Here is a 19,850-nt window from a genome sequence, read left to right as displayed (position 1 = left end):
AACATGCAGATACTTCGTTAATATTTATTTACAGTGCTATAACCCACAGGAAGGATTGTTTATTCGTTCTCCCTTCAGTCCTTCCGTTCTTGCGTCCCCAGCTGGCCGAGCAGCTCCTGGCAGGTGCCCCTCGCTCCTCCCTCACTGGGTGTACACTTTGGTGATGTCAACGCATTTCCCCTCGGGGGGGTCGTAGCCAGGGAGGGGCGGGGTGTGGGTGGGCCCGTCCCTCTGGAAGGGGAGCAGCTCCTCGTCCCTCCGGAGGGCGGCCTGGAACAGCTCCTCGGATTCCAGGCGCAGCTCCTGCAGCGCCTCCTGCTGAGACTCCACAAGCCTCTGGATTGCTTTCTTTTCTGCCTCATCCTGTTTCTGCTTGAACAAGCACCACTTCTTCAGAAGCAGAACCCTTCTTTCGGCCTCCTCAGGAGACAGAGCAGGAAGGCTTCGTGCCCTGGGAAGGAGGAGGAGGAGAATGTTCTGACAGAGAAACAGCCTGACTTTAAAGACCAAATTCAAACAAACACCAAACCCAAAAATCCCACCACCAAGCAAAAACCCACAAACCCAGAGAATACATTTAATTCATTAATGATTTAGTCTGTCTGAGAGGCCTTGCAGTCATTCCAACAGGAAACATGTTACTGTTTTTTCATTACTTTTGTCCTGCTGGGGGTGGATGAGGTTTAGGACCAAGGCTGGCTCTGCTGCAGTTGTGCAGAGGAGGTTCCCAGTGCAGGCACGTGGGAAAACCACTCACAGACCTGCTGCCATCCGAGTACTTGAGTGGGGTTGTGAAATCCTCAATTGGGATCAGCTCTGGGGCAGCTTTTTCCAACTTTTTAAGCTTCTTTTTCATGCGATCCTTCTGTGCTTGCTCTCTCCTCACATCCACCTTCTTCTTCTTCTTTGGTTGTGCTCTGCAAGGGAATAGTAAATAAAGATATTTTCTCCTTTAATTCAACATCAGCAACTTTCCCTTTAGTTTTCTAAGGACTGTTCCTCCCCATTGCTTAGTTTGGTCCCTATGGAGGTTCCAGCCATGAGCTTTATTCCAGCAGTGGAATTTCCACAGGACAGTGACACGTCTGCAGACAGAACTGGAGCTACCCAGGAACAGCAATTTTGTGCTGAACATCAGAATGACCTGAGGACATTCCACAAAAATCAAATTGGAATTGTTTTGCACTAGCTCAGAGTGCAGCAGAGCAGGCAGAAGGTTTGGGCTGGAAAGGACCTTAAACCTCACCTGGTTTGACCCCCTGCCATGGACAAGAACACATTCCAGTAAAACAGGTTGATCCAAGCCCTGTCCTGCCATTTCCACATGCAGGACATTTCCACATTTGGAGCCAAATTCAGGCTGCAGGTGTTGCTGTCCTGTTGTCCTTCTCCATGCAAATCTGTGTACCCAAAACCCAGCACTCCACACACAGTCACCCTCACAGTGGGCCTGAGGGGAGTCACTCCTGCCCTGCACACTGCACATCCAGCCTGTATGGTGTGAAACAGCCCCTCTGAGGGTACCCAAGGCTTATTTGAAATCAGGTGCATCAAACCAAACCATGGACAGCAAAATGCCACAGGTGGGGGCTGCCTTTGCCTCCCCAGCAAAGCACTTCTGGCTCAGCCAGGCTCCCACTGCTGGTGGTGCCCAGAGGGAGTTCTGGAGCTCTGCACAAGTCTCAGCATTTCCAGCTGCATTCAGTGGCTGAGGAAGCAAATTCCATCCAGGAGCATGAAGTGATCATTCTGTCACCACTGGATGCCCCTCAGGAGAGCAACAGTTCTTACCTTCTTTGGCCCAGAGTTAAACACTCATAAAGGTTAGTTTGGCCTTGGGATTACCGTGTTCCCCCCCAGATGAGAACAGTTCCCCCCAGCCCGGGGAGCTGCACTCACCTCACCGGCAGGGCTGTCCTGGGTGCCAGGGGGGAGCTGTGCCAGTGACTGCCTCGGAGCCCCTGGGACAGGCAGGAGCTGCGGGAGGAGCAGAGCAGAGCATGAGGAGGGACTGACTCTGGTGACACCGACTGTGCCCACACAGGAGCTGTTTGTCAGCCCCAAACCACCGCGAGCAGTTCCGAACCGGGACAGAGCGTTTGCCCGGGGCTGGCCCCGCGGGAGCCGGAGGGTACGGGGGGCCGAACAGCCTCAACAGTGGGACAGGTCACAGTCACTGCAAGCTCTGACAGCGCCGCTTCGAGGTGCTGATGTGGGGGAGTTAAAACCGCCGCCGGCAGGAGACGCCGCTGCTCAAACCTCGGGGGGGGTCACGGGAGGGCGAACCGGCCCCGGGGCGGGAAACCAGCGCAGGCCCCGCTTTACCGGCCCCCTCCCGCCGTCCCGGGCTCGGCACTGCGGGCCCCGGGGCTCCCCCGGCCCTACCTGAGCCGATCCCCGGAGCTCCCCCCGGCCGTACCTGAGCCGGACCCGGAGCTCCCCCGGCCGTACCTGGCCCTGACCCGGCCCCCGGGGCTCCCCCCGGCCGTACCTCACCCGCAGCCCCCAGAGCTCCCCCGGGGCTCCCCCCCGGCCGTACCTGACCCTGACCCGGCCCCCGGGGCTCCCCCCGGCCGTACCTGGCCCTGACCCGCCTCCGGGGCTCCCCCCCGGCCGTACCTGGCCCTGACCCGGCCCCCGGGGCTCCCCCCCGGCCGTACCTGGCCCTGACCCGGCCCCCGGGGCTCCCCCCGGCCGTACCTGACCCTGACCCTGACCCGGTCCCCGGGGCTCCCCCCGGCCGTACCTGGCCCTGACCCGGCCCCCGGGGCTCCCCCCGGCCGTACCTCACCCGCAGCCCCCAGAGCTCCCCCGGGGCTCCCCCCGGCCGTACCTGACCCTGACCCGGCCCCCGGGGCTCCCCCCCGGCCGTACCTCACCCGCAGCCCCCTCCCCGCCGCCGCCGCCGCCGCCCACATGGCCGCGCGGTGTCCCCGCCGTTCCCCGCCGGCCGCGCCCCGAGCCCTTCCCCGCCGTTCCGGCGCACGAAGGTTCCGTGCCGGCGCCGCCCCGGTGTGAGGGCGCCCCCTGCCGGGCCGGGGCCGGTGTGAGGGCGGAACGCCGCGCGCGGGGCGCTGTTTCCCGCCGGGCCGGCGGGGCGGGTTCCGGCGGGTTCCGGCGGTGCCGGATCGCCGGCGGCGCCGGGCGGGGGATGCGGCGGCGGCGGCCCCGGGACATGTCGCGGCGCTGCTGAGGGCGGTGCCGCCGGGGCGCGGGGGCTGCGGCGCCGGGCACTGCGGGCCCGGCCGGGCCGGCGGCCGCTGAGCGCCGCGGGCCGCGCGGGCAGCCCGGGCGGAGCCGCCCTGGGGTCCCGAGGGCGGAGGCCGGCGGGGCCCCCGGCGGGGAACAATGAAGCTGCTGAAGCCGACCTGGGTCAACCACAATGGTGAGGCCCGCGCGGGCCGCGGGGGCCGCGGGCCGGGCGGGCGGCAGGTGCCGGGGCAGGTGCGGGGCGGGCGGGGGGCCGGGCCGGGCCGAGCCCCGCCGGGCCGGGGCGGCAGCAACAAGTGCGGCGTGTCCCGGGAGCGGGGCCGGGGCTGCGGGGCCGCGGCGGGGCGGGGTCCCGGCCCCCGGGAGGGGCTGCGGGGGCCGTACCGGGGCAGCCCCCGCGCCCCGTCCCGCCCCGCACGGCGCGGTCGGCGGGGAGAGCCGGGCACGGCAGCGGCGCGGGGGAGCTGCTCCCGCCGGCCGGGGAGAGGAGAAATAAGTGTAAAATAAACGTCATCTTGGGGCTGGAGAGAGCGCGGAGGGGTGGACTGAGCGGAGGGGTGGTTTGAGCGGAGGGGTGGTTTGAGCGGAGGGGTGGATTGAGCGGAGGGGTGGTTTGAGCGGAGGGGTGGATTGAGCGGAGGGGTGGATTGAGCGGAGGGGTGGATTGAGCGGAGGGGTGGTTTGAGCGGAGGGGTGGATTGAGCGGAGGGGTGGTTTGAGCGGAGGGGTGGATTGAGCGGAGGGGTGGATTGAGCGGAGGGGTGGATTGAGCGGAGGGGTGGATTGAGCGGAGCGTGGTCTGTGCGAGCGCGGCAGGGCCGTCCGTGCGCAGGGGGAGCTGCCCCGGGGCCGGAGGGTGTCGTTGCCCGGCGCGGGTCTCACGTTACTGCGGCGAGTTCGGTGTCAGAGTCCCCGCGTGCCCCGAGCTGTCAGTCTCGGGGCAGGGAAGGGTTTCCTCCAGTGGTGCTTTCCGAACAACTCCCTGAGTTCGTGCAGCTCCCTGCCTGCCCTAACCCTGCCCGTCCTCTGGGGATTCTGTGAGGTCTTTGGGTTGAAGCACCCTCGGAGTCAGGTGTTGGTGTTGGTGTTGGTGTTGGTGTTGCCGGCGGGCTCTGCGCTCTCCGCTGTGGCGGGGGTGGTGTCAGTGCTGTGTGTGTGCCCTGCTCGGGGTGGATTCCCACAGTAAAGGCTGCACTGTTCCTGCACTGAGAGCAAACCTGAGGTGAGGGGCTCCCTGCAGCTTGTGCAAGTTTTGCCCTCAGTTTCGTGGCTCCACCTTTATTTCGACTGCAAATTGTGTACCTTGTCCATGTCTAAATGTCATTAGGTGGACTCGTGGAGCTGATTGATGTCTAGAATAAAAACAAGCTGCAGAACTGTGCTTTGGGTTGGAAAGCACAGCTCGAACTTCACAGCTGCCTCTCTGCCTGTGGTGGTGTCTTTGTGTTGGTGCTGCAGATTCTGTAGCAGTAACTGGAGCCTCCTGTGCATCTTCCCTTGGCCTGCTCTCCAGGGACTGTGTGGGCAGCAGATGGGCCCAGCCTTGTAACCAGAGCTTGTGGTGAATTGAAAAAAACATGCAAGTACTTTGTTTGAGATGGTTTTTTACCTTTCTGCTTGGTTAATTTAAACAAATGTAGCATTTACATTGTAACCCCTGGCTGCCCTGGGCAGACTGTCCTGAGCCTCTGTGTCTTCATGGGAGCAGCTGGATAAGAACTTTCACCCTGTCTTTGCAGATCACAGAGGTGAGAGCTGGAACTGCTTTCCTTGTTTCTGTCAAGGGTGCACCTTTAGATCTGGGAATGCCTCTGGAACCTGCAGCAGTTTCCAGCCCACCCAGGCACTGCAGGGAAGCAGCTGAGCAGTTTGCAGCAGGGCCTGGGGGGAAATGCACTCCCAGGGCTCAGCAGTCCCAGACTGTACTCCCATCTCTGCCCCTGACTGTGTCCCAGTTCACCCCCAGGGCACAGACATTCACCCAGCTCCATCTGAGAGGTGCTGTAAGTGCTGCCAAGGTGTGCAGGGCTGTGACAGTCACACTCTCCTGTGCCTGGACAGGGAGTGCGGGATGGAAACCGGCGAGTTCAGTCAGCCCCTTCTCTCATCCCAGGGTCCCTCATCCTGTGGGCACCCCTGTGTGCAAGGAGTCTCCATCACTCCTCATGGGCCTCTCCTTGGCTCTGGAACCTCTCCAGAAACGGTCAGGAGAAGGTTCACTGTGTGTGCTGGAGCCTCTGTGGCCACCTTTGTTCCTTTGGTCTCTGTGTGGGCACACGAGGCCGTTCACGGCTGTCCTGCCGAGCTTGGCTCTTCCACACACCAGATCCAGGTGCTGGCCTTGCAGCCTTGTCCTCTCCTCTCTCACTTTGGGGATTTTTCCTTTCCTGGATGGACTGGAGTGGGTTCAGTGGTGCTGACAGGCCCACGTTCTCCTCAGACCCTGGGAAGTTCAGCACTCCTGGGCACTGTGAGCCCAAGTGCCCTGTGCTCATGGGAAAAGCACTTTAGCTCAGGCTTTTGTCTTGGAGCTCTTCCTGTCACTTTATCTCAGTACTTATTGGAAGCATTTCTTCTTCAGATGCATTTTCTGTAAGCCTTTCTTGCACCTAATGTGGGCCTGTTAGATTCTGTATGAAATTCTCACTGCTGGTGTGTTGTTTGGCTTAGGGCAAGGCAGGACATTGCAAAGTGCAGTCTGATGGTGGGGCAGGAAGGGGTGGCTGTGACATCCCAATGGGGAGAGTTGCTGCTCCTGCCCAGCGTTGCATTCAGCCCCTCTGAGTTGTCTGTGCACATCCTGCACACGGGGCTGGGGCCCAGGTGCTTAGAGAGTGCAGGGATCCCTCAGGGAAAGGAGCTCCCTTCCCATCCTGGGAAACTCTTGGGAGCCCAAAGGTGCTGCTTGTGGATAACAACTTGTAGCAGCTGGAGCCTGCTCCTGTTTGAATGTAGGCACAGAGTTTATCTCTCCAAGCTGTAATGGTGGAATGTAAATATTTGAGTTGATTTGTGAGTCAGGTTGGTGGTTCTGTGTCAGATGGGCTGGAAGCAAATTGAGTAGAAACTCATTCGTTTTGTGGTAGAAATTCACTCAAAATTGTCTTTGTATTTCATTGATTCTTGCCTGAAGTTAAATAACAAACAAAAATGATGCAATATATAAAATGGCTTTTATTCTTCTGCTGGTGTGTTTTTTTTAAAGATGGGACCTTCTCCTTGGGTTTCAATTATCTCACTTGGAACTTTTTGCTCCAAGCTTGTTTCATTATTGGTATTTCTTTAAGTACATAATGTATGTTTGGGTTCTCTAAACAAATAAACCCACGGGACATCTGGTCTGCCATGAGCTGTTCTGTTTTTAATGAACCTGCTTTGCTCCCTCATGCAGTGTGATACTGGGAGCTTCCATTATTTAAGCTTATTTTCTTTTAGAAATTATTGCAAGAGGTCAAAATGTGTTAGAACTGTGTTAGATTTTGGTGCTGCTGCTGAAGTATCACCTGCATTTTGGTTTGGTTCGTTGTTACTGTCAGGAATTCAACCCTTCTCCAGCCAGGAGTGTGGGAGAGCTCCAGTCACTTTGGAACAGGGACCTTGTGCTTGTCTGGTGTCAGCAGGACCCACCACCACCATCTGATCAGGGACTGGGGAAGGGACTGATTGCTCCCAAGTGGTGGCTCCTTCTCCATTATTTTGGGGACATGAAGGGGGTGAGGGCAAGCCCAGTGTCTGTGCTCAGTTTATAAGCCCCAGGAAGTTTGGAGCAAGTCCTGCAGCTTCACCTGGTGGTGTTTGCCCAGCACTGGCAGTGACATTCCCTTGGGAGCAGCTCCCTGGAGGGAGAGCCCCTGGCAGTGACTTTGGCCTGCTGGATTTCTGCTCTGTGATCACTTCATGTGCTCTGGTTTGGTTTGGGGCTTGCTTGGGGGTTTTAAGTCTTTTGATATCTCTAGTTTGGTAAAACTGAAAACAAATATAAGTTGGTTTCCTTGGGAAAACAATCAGAAATCATTGAACTTACTCTGTGTTTTAAGGACTAGATGTGGAAGTGTAGAGAGGAGTCCTATCTAAAACAAATTCCTTCTTGCTGGAGGAAGAGTTAATGTGCATTCTTAAGAAGGTAACTTGGCCAATGATTCCCTTTTCCAAATCTGAATAATCCATAAATTGTGTCTTTGCTCTTTGGGTTGCTCTTTTCAGGTTAAGTTTATGCTTTTTGCCACTAACACAGTTACTTCAACTTACAGTTGAAGAGCTCAGTGGGAGTGTTTTGGCCTGGAAACTGCTCTGAACAACTGAACAGTCCATGTTTGCTGCCCCTGGATCTTGGGGCCATTTGTAGTAAACTCCAGAGTGACCCACAATGAGTATTTTGTCCAGCCTGACCTGTATTTCTCTGTGCCAGTGTCTGACATGGCATTCTGAGCTGCTGCTTGTGCAGGGATAATGCAGAGTGGCTGCCAAGAAGGGCCATTTTCCTGTACATGGAAAATGGGAGACTTGTGTCTGTACAGAGTCCTGGGATTCTGGAATTTGGCTCAGTGAACTAATGTTCTAGGGAGAGCAAAGCACACCCCTGGGGGTTAAACTGGGTGGATCTGGACATTGCTGGGGAGACCCAGATGTGTGAAATGAGGCCTATTTATTAAGAATTATCCATCAGGTGGAAAAGGGATTTACATTTCTCCTAATTTGACAGGCCTCATGTTCACAGGTCACTGTGCTTTGACCTTACAGAAGTTCTGTGGAAAAGGCCAAGTTTGTGGGGTGGATGACTGTGTGTGATCAGTTACCTGTGGAGTGAGATCCCTGCCTGGGTCACATCGAGCCACGGAGGAAACCTGGTTTGTTGCTGAGGGCTTAGTTTGTTACCACTGCCCTTCCTGAGTGCAAAGTCCATTCCCTTTTTAAACTTCACACATAAAATAATGCCCTGTGGCCTGGCAACTTCACTGGGGTGTGAGTTTTTAGGATTATAATAATTTATGAAAATATCTACTCAGTGCTCATTTGATTGAACCCCAAAGTTAATGCTGGGAAAACCCCCTAAAAATAAATTATGATCCTGCTGTGTAAATGTGTGGATTGTTTGTGTGTCAACTCGTGGCCTTCAGTGCCAGTTCCCATCCGTGCCATGAAGCAGAGGAGAGCTGGAAGTGGCTCAGAGTGTCCCAGAGTGGGACAGCTTTTGTCTGAGGGCTGGCTGAGCAGAGCAGGAGCCTGAGCCAGGAGAGGGAGCGCCGAGCTGGGGACAGGGTGGACACACAGAGAGCTGTGAGTGCAGGAAAGGGATGAATGTCGAGTGGTGTTCACCCACTGCCCTCCTGTACAAGAGTGAAGGGGTCAGAGTGCCAGCTGATGGTCCATGGCTGAGCAGGGCATGTCTGTGTCTGCAGGCTGGGCATGGTATTTATGGAGCTGAGAAGTGGCTGATTGAATTTATAGAAGAAAAGTGTTGAGGGCTCTGACGCAAGAGGGCTGAGTTAGGAATTCCTTGGAACTGGAAGATTATCCTGGGAAGAAGCATTGTGTTCTTCCCATTGTGCAGATCCCTGGGGACTTATCTAGTGCTGGTTTCTGAACACAGAGTACTGGGCTTGGTGACATTTTCCCTGCTGTTGCTAATTTTAAGCTTTTATGGTGAATTTGTAGCTAAGTTACCTCTGGCTCTATAAGCAAAATAATTTGCTCAATTTCTTCAACTCCATTTGTGAATCTGTGAGAAATCTTTGCCAGGAGGAGTGAAAGAGGTGATGTTACTGCTCCTGTGGATTGTGCTCTCAAGAGAAGGCAGAAATTGGAGAGGTTATGGTAGTTTTAAACATGGAGTAAAGGAAAGGAAAATTCCATCACGTCAGTAATTTTTGCACAGCCCTGGGTGCAGTGACAGTTTTTGGAAGGTGTGGCATGTCTGCTTTGCCTGAACAGTAACATTAGAGGTTCTTGTTCTGCTGATTTGCTGGGGAAGTTTTCTGTTGCTGCAGATGATCCACAGGCAAGACAGGCCAGGTTAGGGTGGTCTTTAACTGCCTTTCTGCTCTTTACACATCTAATGGAGATTTCAGAGTATGTGAAGTCTTCTTGCCCAAGAGTGTTGGTGCAGATTGAAGAGGTCACCTCTTCCACTTACACCTCCTGTAAAAAGGTTTGTTTCTGTCAGTGCCAGGGGGCTCAACGATTTCAAATTATGCACTGGTTTGATTTAAGGGAACTTCCACCTTTTGGAAAGGGCAAAATAAATGTTTGTTTCTTGCCTGTGCTTCTCCAAATATTCAGCTTAGCCCTGAATGTGACATTCAAGTTAATAGACTAAGAGAGAGACTCGGGCACAGCAAACTGAAGAAAAGTCCCAGCTAAGTCTCAACTCATGTGTTTGGTGAGGTCTAAAGGGCTTGGAAGGATGTAAGTTGAGTGCCATCTTTCTGTGCTTAAGGTCTGTCTTTGTCTGCCTGTAAGAGTTTTAAGGGAAATCACACGTCAGAGCTGCAACATAAATCCAAACAAAGCAAACCTTAAAACAAGTCAACATAGTATGAAGGTTGGCATGAAGCAAAATGCATATCCCTCAGAAAGTAAGAAATGGTGGGTGTTTGGATGAGGGGTTTAGTGCCACGGAATTCAGATGCCACAGTTGGACATAAAACTTCCCACTGGATAAACTGCCCAGGTTCTCTCCTTTGTGTCCCAACATCTCGTGCAGATCCAGTGCAAGGGTTGACATATGTGGGCAATTTATCAAGTAATCCTGGTCCATGGGCACATAATTTATCCTGGTCCATGGGCACTGCTGCCTTTGGCTGTTGGATGAATTGCCTTGTTCTATCCTGGCATGTGTGTGATCTTCCTTGCAGAGACATTCCAGTTTGAAAGGGCTGGGACTGCTGCCAGAAATTGTTTGAATGTGGCAATCACATGCGTGTTCTTGCAAATAATCCTCAGTGGTGCCTCTTGGAGCATCGTTGGAAGGCAGGAAGTTTGCTGGTCCCCTCTTCCTTCTCCTGCAAGGGTTCCAGGGACTGTGAACATAAAGAGGAGTGTCTGGCATCCAGTGGTGGGAGCAGAACAGGCTGAGGGTTGTCTGGTTTCCAAAGCCGTTCCCCAACTGTGTTATTTGTTAGAGAGTTTACATTTCAATAAAATCATCAGCTTTCTGCTCAAAGATGTGGCACATGGAGAACTGAAGGGTTTAGGAATAACACTGAAGTTGGTTAGTCTTCCTCTGTCTATATGGAAGCCATAAAATCAAAGCTGGTCTTTGGGGAGAAGGGTTTCATAACAACAGAATTTAAAACTGAGTCAGGTAATTGTGTGACCAACAGATGCAGCCTGAGGTTGGGGAGGGTTTTGAAAAGCAGAACGAGAAACCAAATCAAAACTTGCTTCAGGTCACCAGCTAATGGCCTGTAGGGACCTGGGAGAAACTCCTTGCTCAGATCCAGCTCTGCCTGGCTGGCCCTTGCTTTGTGGGGGTGTCTTGCCGTGAGTGTTTGGCATGTGCTGCCGGGTCAGGTGTCCTTGGCCATCGCTGGTCTGTGGTGGGATGGGCCCTTCCCTGGGGCTCCTCAGGGCAGCTCCTGCAGCAGCTGCAGTTCCTGCAGCCAGAGCTTTTGGAGCAGGAAAGTTGCCAGCCAGGGGAGTTGTGGTGGCTCTGGCACTGCTGCCTTCTCTTGGCTGTGAAACCACTCACTGTGTTGCTGCTTGTTCTCTGCTCCAGGAAAGCCAATATTTTCAGTGGACATTCACCCAGATGGGACCAAGTTTGCAACTGGAGGACAAGGTATGGCCTGTGGAAAAAGGCAGAATTTGGGCAGTAATAATAGTAATAATCTTGAGCCTTCAACAGCACTTTAGTCAGTTTGACCCTTTTACAAAGACATCAGTTTATCTCTAAGAAACAGATAATTGTGTAAGTCATTAAGATGTACTGAGAAGTGCCATTGTTCCTGCAGAAGGCAGTTACATGTCCTTATGTGCTCGTCCTCTTGGGCATCATCGAGAGAGGAGCTGCAGTAATTGAGCTGGGGCCAAATTTCTGTTTGCTTTGAAGAGAAACTGAATGTGCAGTTGGGCTTTTTGAGTTGCTGAATAATAGAGCTATTGGGACAGAAAAATCCAATTATATAAATGGAATAGCTTAAGCAATACTTGAAAAATATTACTTGGTTCACAATAGTGCATAATTGTATGTTGGCCACAATAATTGCAATTTAGTATTTGAATAAATGTTTTCTCTTTAAATACAATTTTATTATAGGTAGTTGTCCCTATAGTTGGGATCAGTTATGTACAGTATGATTTTTGAGCAAGGCTGTATAAATTTATTTTTAATGGCTTTAAGGAAACTAAAGCACTTCTGACTTGGTGCATCATATTTGTATTCAAATGTTTCCCCCTGCAGTAACACCTACACTTTAGCCTCTGTTCTGGAACTCAGATTAAAAGCTTTTTTGCATATGTTTGAAAGGGGGGACTTGTTTGGTCTCTTAAAGGTCAGGATTCTGGCAAAGTTGTGATCTGGAATATGGCTCCTGTCCTGAAAGAGGAAGATGAAAAGAATGAAAATATTCCCAAGATGCTTTGTCAGATGGACAATCACTTAGGTAACAAAGTTTGGTTTTTAATCTCTTTTGCTGACTGCTGGCAATTTGCCACAGTTTAAGCATTACACTGTAATTGCAAGAATCCTGCTCTGTGCAGTGCTGAAGAATCAGTAAAGTATTTATTCTTTGGCTCTATACTTGTCAAGATACTCAGCAGAAAAGGTTGTTTAAATAGGGGGAAATGTGCAGAGAAATAGAGATGCCTCTGGAAATCTCCTCCCTATTGGCTTTTTCCAGATGTGGCCCCAAAGTATTTGATAATGCACATTCTGAGAAACTGGGGAGCTCTGAAGGAAAGGGCAATAAGTGTGAAATAAACATCATGTGAAGTATATTGGTTATACTTCTACATTATTCTGGATTTATTGCACATTTGGAATCAGTGTGGGTACCTGACAAGCTGTCCCTTCTGTATTCAAGATACACCTTTCCTGCTTTGCCCTCTTAATCCCACCTCATTTACGAGGAGCAGTTTCCTTCATTAAATGAATATTAATCTTTCTTACTTCCAGCTACTTTTGGTGAAGCTTTCTTAGATAAGGAATAGGGTTTCTTAAGTAAGAAGTTCCTCAACTGCTCCTGACAGATAAGTCCCAATCCATTTATCTGAAGCAGACAGAGTAACTGCGTGGAGTGGGAAAAGCAGAGCCCAATCCAAACTGTTTCCTGCCAGGCTGTGCTTGTTGTAACCTCTGTGCCCAGCCCAGCACCCCCTGCTCCCACCCTCCCTCTGACAGCCCCCCTCTGTTGCAGCGTGTGTGAACTGCGTGCGCTGGTCCAACAACGGGCTGTACTTGGCCTCGGGCGGGGACGACAAGCTGATCATGGTGTGGAAACGAGCAGCGTAAGCCCCTTCCTTTCTTCTCCTGGCATCTTCTGTTTCAAGGGGGTCACTGTCACCTCTGGGTGTGTCCCCCTGTGCTGGCCTTTGGGGAGCCTGGTGTTCCACCTGCTGCAGGAGGAGCCACAGCCTGGCACCACCAGTGGGTAACACTTGGCTGTAATAGTGCCAAGGTCATGGGTTCAATCCCCTGTGTGGGCCACTGACTTGAGAGCTGGACTCGATGATCCCTGTGGGTCCCTCCCAACTCAGAATAGTCTGGTGACCCTGAGATTAGCTCAGTTGGTTAACACTTGGGTGTAATAGTGCCAAGGTCGTGGGTTCAATCCCCCGTGTGGGCCATTGACTTGAGAGCTGGACTCGATGATCCCTGTGGGTCCCTCCCAACTCAGAATAGTCTGTGAAAGTCTGTGAAACTGGGTTGCTCTCAGCAGTTGGAGGACAGAGGGAAACATCCACTTGGGATTCTGAGAACTATCGAATAAATAAACCACATCCCTGGGCTGGAGGTTTGGCCTCCTGTCCCTGGGGCTGCAGTGTCTGCCTGGGCAGTCTCTCCCCTGCAGGAGTTGAGACATTTCCTTCTGTTCTGGGAGAAATCTGCCTGGTGAGACTTGAGGAGCCACCTGAAATTTTATCATTTTATAGAAATTCTACATTTTATTGAAGCTGATTTTTTAATAACTGGAATTGCTCTACAAAACCACCTTTTCCCCCCTTCCATTTTCATTGTGGGAATAACTGACTATAAAATAGAAGTGTACTGTGCAGCTGATTTTCTTTAGCAGATAAGTCTGAAGAGCTTGAGATGGTTCTGTTGCTAATTGTTTCTCTTTTAATTAGGTACATTGGGCCCAGCACTGTGTTTGGTTCCAGCAGCAAACTCACTAATGTGGAGCAGTGGAGGTGTGTGTCAATTCTCAGAAGCCACTCAGGGGGTAAGTGAGAAGGTGTTGAATGAACATCATTTGCATCTATTTGGAAAAAAAATTACTGGTTTCCAGTGTCAGTGTTTTGTTCAAAACATCTATTTGGTGGCAAGTCAGTAATTCCTTTCAAGAGAAACAAACATCTAAAAGACAGTACAATTTTGAATCAAATATGATTTTCATCCAGGTAACTTCTGGCAACTAAGTAGTAGAAAAATGAGGTACTAAGAAACTTCATTTTTGCTATTTTCTATCTTAAAAATTAATTTGAATAAAGAAGATAAACTGCATTTTTATTTAAACAAATTTTCACACTGGTAGTGAATAATCTTCTGGCTGGCAAAGTACAAAGTTTTTGTAAACCAAAGAATTTAATGCTTATTTAAAAAAAAGTTACAGAAGAGCAGTGCAAAAGATGAATAAATGAATAATTTCAAATGCATTTTGTACCTGCTGACTTGAGCTGTGATCAACATCAAGATGGAAATCACTTGAGTCACTCCACATGTGTTGGAATGAAGGGAGTGCACTGTAACAGCCTCAGTTACATTTTCATCCAAACAAGACAGAGATCTTTGTACAGGCATCAGGACTTCCTACAGTCACTAAACATTGCATTCTCTGCCTTGGGTTTCTTTTCTGATCCCCACTGAACGTTCCAAGTTGGAAAGCCTCACCCCCAACAACTGTTACTGTGTTCTTTCTTGCCTTCCACTCTGGTGAACTGATTATAGTTTCTCAGGGGTAGCAAAATGTCACCCTGCAAGTTCTTCTTTAAAAAAATGTGTGGATTTTGTGATTGCCTTCAGCCTCTCCAGTGGAAGTTGTTTTTTCTCAAACAGATGTGATGGATGTAGCGTGGTCTCCCCATGATGCCTGGCTGGCATCCTGTAGTGTTGATAACACTGTTGTCATCTGGAATGCTGTCAAATTCCCAGGTGAGAATTCTTCCACTGCAGCTGTGCAAGTATGTACAGCTTTGTGTCAAACTCTGCCCTCCTTGGGTGTATTTCACACCCACTGTGGAAATGTCTGGGTGGGAATGGCTGGCTGTCCTCTGGGATGACACACTTGCAATCTGGCAGGTCAGTCCTGGTTCCAGGTTTGGATGGCAGTGAGTTCCACTCTGCTGTGGGCAATGGCTGCATTCAGGCTGTGCTGCTGATTTTGCATGAAGGTCCTTATTGCTTGTGCTTTATTTATGTGCCATTTATTTTAAGCTGGCTTCCACTACTGATAGCAGAGTTTCTAGACTTTGAAGCTGGCTGTGTACCCTCTCAGCCTCTCCTCCCACAATCTGATAAGCAAGAGAGTGACTTAAAGTAGGTTACCAGGTCTGCCAGGCCTGTGTGTCTGTTGAGTCAGAACTTAGTTCATGTTTGCTGCGCAGAGCCGAGTGTGTTGTGATACTCTTGGGGTGGTGTGGAGGAAGGGAAAGGGTGAATGTTTAACTGAAGTTCCAGTTGAAGTGCTGCTTTCCACGGCTTCAAAGTGCTGTGCTGAAGTGCCTGGGCTTTGCTGTCTTTCTGCTCTGATCTGTCTGAGTTTTACACCCGTTATTCCGGTCAGAGTTCTCTTTACCACTTTTTCTCTCAGTGTTGACTGAATTGCAGGGTCCAGTTTGGTTGGCTGAGCAGTAAAGGAAGTTGTATTTGATACCCTGTTTCAAAAAGATGGTATAAATCTTCCCAGCAGTCTGTCCTAAGGAGATTTCAGTAACCACTGTCTGTGCTCCGGGTTTGTGTGCACAGAAATCCTGGCCACTTTGAAGGGGCATTCTGGCCTGGTGAAGGGGCTGACCTGGGATCCCGTGGGGAAGTACATCGCCTCCCAGGCCGATGATCGGAGTCTGAAGGTGTGGCGGACCATGGACTGGCAGCTGGAAACCAGCATCACAAAACCCTTTGATGAGGTACTGCAGAATGTGTTCAAAGGGAGTCCCTTTAGAAGGAAACTGACTCTGCACAGACATGAATTAATTTAACACTCCTGAATCAAGTGAAGCTCTCGGGTGGCAGGTTCAAAAGTGGGGACACAAAGCTACTTTCTCACACAAAATGTGATTGACTAAAGGCTCTCATTGCCATTGGACATTGTGGATGCCAAAGGCTTACATGACTTAGGGAAATAATTAGGTAAATTTCTGGAAATGTAGAGTTTATTCCAAGGAAGTATTGGCAAACTGATTACAATAGTCTTATGTTCTTCCCTGTGCATCTTCTGTTGGGCACTGGCAGAAATGAGGTAAGTCCTTAGGAGGGATCTTTGGTCTGACATCATGGGGCTGTTATGTGGTGACTTTGATCAGGAGATCAGATTTCTGGGGACAGAATCTGGAGCTTGGTGAGTGGAGTGCTTTGTAGGGGTCTTACAGTATCGTGATTAGTGCAGTCAGACTGTAACTGCCTAAATTCACGTGTGAGCTGGTGTGGCAGGCTGAAGTCCCATCATTAGCAGGTGCTGTGCTGCAGTCCTGTCACCAGCTAGGACTGCTATAAATACTGAGGGAACAGTATGCAGAAAGATGCAACCTTTTTGTTTCCTTTAAAAAAGTTCTCTGAGTTCTTTTCCCCCTTTTGATAGGACTCCTTAAGTTACTCTGCATCACCTGTGTAAACACAGTCAAGTGCTAAGAGTTGTGTGGGAGGTCATTTATGTTCACAAAAATACTTACTTTGTACTCATATCCTCTAAATCTAAAATGTAAAGATTTTGTATTAAACACCCTTTGTTTGCCCAACGCTTCTAAAGCTCTGGTGTGTTTTCTTGCCAGTGTGGAGGGACAACCCACGTGTTGCGTCTCAGCTGGTCACCTGATGGTCACTATCTCGTTTCTGCTCATGCCATGAATAATTCTGGACCCACTGCCCAGATCATTGAGAGGGATGGCTGGAAAACCAACATGGATTTTGTAGGGCACCGGAAGGCGGTGACTGTAGTGGTGAGTGAGTGATAGCAATTACCCCAAAGTAAAACTGATCTGTGCTGTTTGATAATTTTATGTCTGAATGGGACAAGAAGTGAAGATGGGCACTGAGATTAGTGAAGCAAATGCATGGTGGTGATTAGAAAATGTTGGAAGCAATCACCTTGCTTGTGTGGTAAGAGAACTGGATGGAGATGAACAAGACAAGGGGTGGTCCAGGAGCACGTTGGGAATGCCAGACACTGGCTTTGTTAGCTGTTCAATGACTTAATTGAAGGGGTTTAGGTTTCTAGTGGGTTCCTCATCCCCAGTAAAATTTTATTTGCCATTCCTGTTAAGGCATCCAAAAAGCCCCTTTGGAAAACATCTGCAGCTTTTGTCAGTGTGCTTAGAGACTCTTCAGGACTTTGTTTCTGTGAGATGTTTCTTTCTCACTATTAAGTGGAAAATTTGTTTTTAAAGCAGATCTCCTGTTAAAATGCAATTACTGTAATAAAATTTGGTCATCTCATTTGTTTAGAAATTCAATCCAAAAATCTTCAAAAAGAAACAAAAGAATGGGAGCTCCACCAAGTCAAGTTGTCCCTACTGCTGTTGTGCTGTTGGGAGTAAAGATCGATCTCTCTCTGTCTGGGTAAGTGGTTTCTTTGCTGCTTTGAACTGGTCATTTGGATGACAGGGGGGTTAGCACAAAGCTCATGTGTGCAGCATTAGGCCTTATATTGAGGCTCTTCTTCGGGGGGTTTCTTTCTGTTGTTGCAGGTTTAGCTGTGGGGGAAGGAAGTGGATTGGTGTTAATTCATTTCTCTGAAGCCAGGAGCAGTTGGGAGGCAGTGGCAGGGGATGTGCCCTGGAAAGGGACAGAATGTGTTACCACAGTTAATAAAGTCAGCCCTTTCCTTCCTGTGTCTTTGTCTTCTGACTTTGCAGAGGAAAGGAATGTGAAAGTGAATGAGCTTTTAAAGAATACTTTCAAGTCTTTGACACCTAGTTTGGGTTTTACTTTAGAATCTACACTAAAATTGCAGTTCTGGTGACAAGAAGAGTAGCTGTTCTCAGAGTTACAAAGGCAAGGCGGGTTGTTTGGCAACTGCAAAATACAGGGAATAAGTTGAACTGATTTGTAAAGCTTTGTGATGAGAACATGTGCCAGAACACACCAACTGGTAGCTGCAATCTACTATTTATAGATTCCAGTGTGATATTTACCCATCAATTGCTGGATGCTCAGCACTAAATCTGTTTCTGGCAGTGCTGCTGGTGCACACCCATATCAAAGTATCCCTCGGTGTGTTTTGCTGTCTATTTATACTATAAAGATTTCATTTAGAGTGGCTGTTGAGGTTACAGTGGGTATTACAGAGATGCAAAGGTACAGGCCATCTTTGCCCTGCAGAGCTTGGTAGGTGTGTATAGAGCCCAGCCCTCTGGAAGCAGAAATAACCACTGAGGGTGACACCTGCTGCATCTGTGAACCTGTGAGCATAAAACTGCCTCAACGACACTGACCCCTCTGGCTTTGCTTCAGTTGTGCTGTGCTCTATAGATACTGTCCATTGGTTTAACATTGAAGAGCTTAAAACAGGTAACCTGCTTTAGAACAGGTTACTGGGAACTTTGCTCTTCATAGGCTTCACCTTCTTAGACAAGGAGAGTGAGTGGGGACATGGAAACCCAATCTGTTTTCTGTCTTCCTCAGTTTGCAGCACCCTTATCTCAGCACAGCTTGGAATAGAAGCTCTTTTTCACATCTCTGGCATTGCTTTTTGAGTGGCAGAGAGTGTCCTATGGCTGTGATGTAAAGGCAAAGTTGATTCAGAAGTTCAGCCTGGTTCCAGAAAGGAGGGTTGGGTGTCAGCTGTTCCTCTCCAGAGCTTTTGTGTCCCAGCAGTGGGATGGGGGACTTGGTGCTTCAGATCCACCTCCAGCCTTGCAGCTGCCTCCTGTCTGCACCTTGTTTGGTGGATATTGCTGGGCCCTGGGAGAGTGTTAATGAGGTAATATCTGTGCTAGTGTAGAACTTCTGGAGTTCTGAGTGTTGTTTCTTGCTTTTCTTTAAGCTCACCTGTTTGAAACGCCCTTTAGTTGTCATACATGAGCTGTTTGACAAGTCAATCATGGACATCTCCTGGTAAGTTGATTTCTGCTGGTTGTTACAGTGAAAGTGTTGCTGTCAACTTCAGGTGTTTTCCAGCATTAGCTGGAAATTCCTTAAAACAGTATAGATTGTGGTGGTTGGAAAACAAGTCATTGGTTATTGAAGGCTTTGGATCTGCTGCAACATATTTGGGTTACACATTAGCAATTAGCAGGGGGTCACTTGAGATTAAGTGACATTAAAACTGAATAAAAACTGAAGTATTTAGAACATGATACAGCAAAATACCCATGGAGTGAGTTCCTACCTGGTATGATTTTTTCATAGAGTCTGTATTTTGTAACATGGCCTGGTGGACTGGCTGAGCTTGATGTGCTTCACATCTGTGAAAAGTTGGTTGGACAATCCACTTTCCAGCAGTCTGATGTCCCAAGCCTTGTTTTCCTATTTCTGCAGTGAATGGTACTCTCCTCTCTCCTGCTTTCTTCCTAAGGCCTGGTCATAAAAATGCAGAAATTAAGAGTTGTTCATTCACTGCAAGACTTAAATAATAAGGGAAAAACCCCCATGAGACCTCTCTGTAAATGGCATTAAAAATACTCTGCACCTACAGATCAGGTGACTTAAGAGTTAAGGGTTATGTACAAGAAAAGACTTAATATTTTTTTTCACAATAGGCACACAACTGATAACACAGGCTGTCTTAATTCTGTCACTTCCTGACCTCTGAAGTTCTGCCTTAATAGTTACAACAACCCTGGTGTGTTTATGCCTTGAATTTGGAAGGATACAATTGTGTAACTTCCCCGTCTCTGTCCTGTGGATTTTGCCACAAAGCTCAGTGAACCATGATAAAGTTTTCAAAACCAAAACATTTTTCTTTCATTAGTAGATTAAGGGTAGAATGGCAGCAAGTGGAATATTTCATGAGAAGTGCTGCTATTGTTGTAGTACAATAGCTTTGGGTAGTTTTGTTTTCCTGTAGTGTTTTTTATTTCTCCATGTGCAATTTGCACATTTTTTGTGGCATGAAGTCACTGGAGTAATAGCTGGTTAACAGTTTGCAGTTTCTGAGGAAATGGGTTTGTGGTGTGTCTGAGAGACAAAAGATCATCAGGAAGTTTGATATTTTATATCCTGTTTACAAACGGAAATGGATTCCTAAAATGTCAATAATGTGGAATGTTCCCAGAAACGGGCTCCTTTCTGAAAAGAGGCTGAGTAAAATCAGGGAAACCCAGCA

At 49.6% G+C, this 19,850-nt stretch overlaps 2 protein-coding genes across 2 annotated transcripts in view; one reads left to right on the top strand and one right to left on the bottom strand.

Annotated features, from left to right (window-relative positions):
* Window positions 1-8: 8 nt before the first annotated feature.
* Window positions 9-2,971, bottom strand: MRPL40 (mitochondrial ribosomal protein L40). The gene is made up of 4 exons (XM_071572010.1): window positions 2,875-2,971; window positions 1,900-1,977; window positions 762-917; window positions 9-451 (listed from the first exon to the last, which is right to left on the bottom strand). The coding sequence occupies exons 1-4, from the start codon at window positions 2,916-2,918 to the stop codon at window positions 142-144; spliced, it is 588 nt and encodes a 195-aa protein (XP_071428111.1). The 5' UTR covers window positions 2,919-2,971; the 3' UTR covers window positions 9-141.
* Window positions 2,972-3,102: 131 nt separating this feature from the next.
* HIRA (histone cell cycle regulator) overlaps window positions 3,103-19,850 on the top strand; it is a 34,785-nt gene continuing 18,037 nt past the window's right edge. Inside the window, exons 1-10 of the mRNA XM_071572200.1 lie at window positions 3,103-3,385; window positions 10,928-10,990; window positions 11,703-11,813; window positions 12,567-12,657; window positions 13,498-13,592; window positions 14,426-14,521; window positions 15,335-15,495; window positions 16,357-16,524; window positions 17,030-17,143; window positions 18,570-18,640. Of these exons, the coding sequence (XP_071428301.1) occupies window positions 3,349-3,385; window positions 10,928-10,990; window positions 11,703-11,813; window positions 12,567-12,657; window positions 13,498-13,592; window positions 14,426-14,521; window positions 15,335-15,495; window positions 16,357-16,524; window positions 17,030-17,143; window positions 18,570-18,640 (1,007 nt within the window). The 5' untranslated portion in view covers window positions 3,103-3,348. The remainder of the gene's footprint in view (window positions 3,386-10,927; window positions 10,991-11,702; window positions 11,814-12,566; window positions 12,658-13,497; window positions 13,593-14,425; window positions 14,522-15,334; window positions 15,496-16,356; window positions 16,525-17,029; window positions 17,144-18,569; window positions 18,641-19,850) is intronic.

Source organism: Pithys albifrons, chromosome 17 (genome assembly GCF_047495875.1).
Source record: "Pithys albifrons albifrons isolate INPA30051 chromosome 17, PitAlb_v1, whole genome shotgun sequence".
Lineage (NCBI taxonomy): Eukaryota > Metazoa > Chordata > Aves > Passeriformes > Thamnophilidae > Pithys > Pithys albifrons.
Note: the sequence above shows the minus strand (reverse complement) of the source record. Positions and strands in the feature narration are given on the sequence as shown.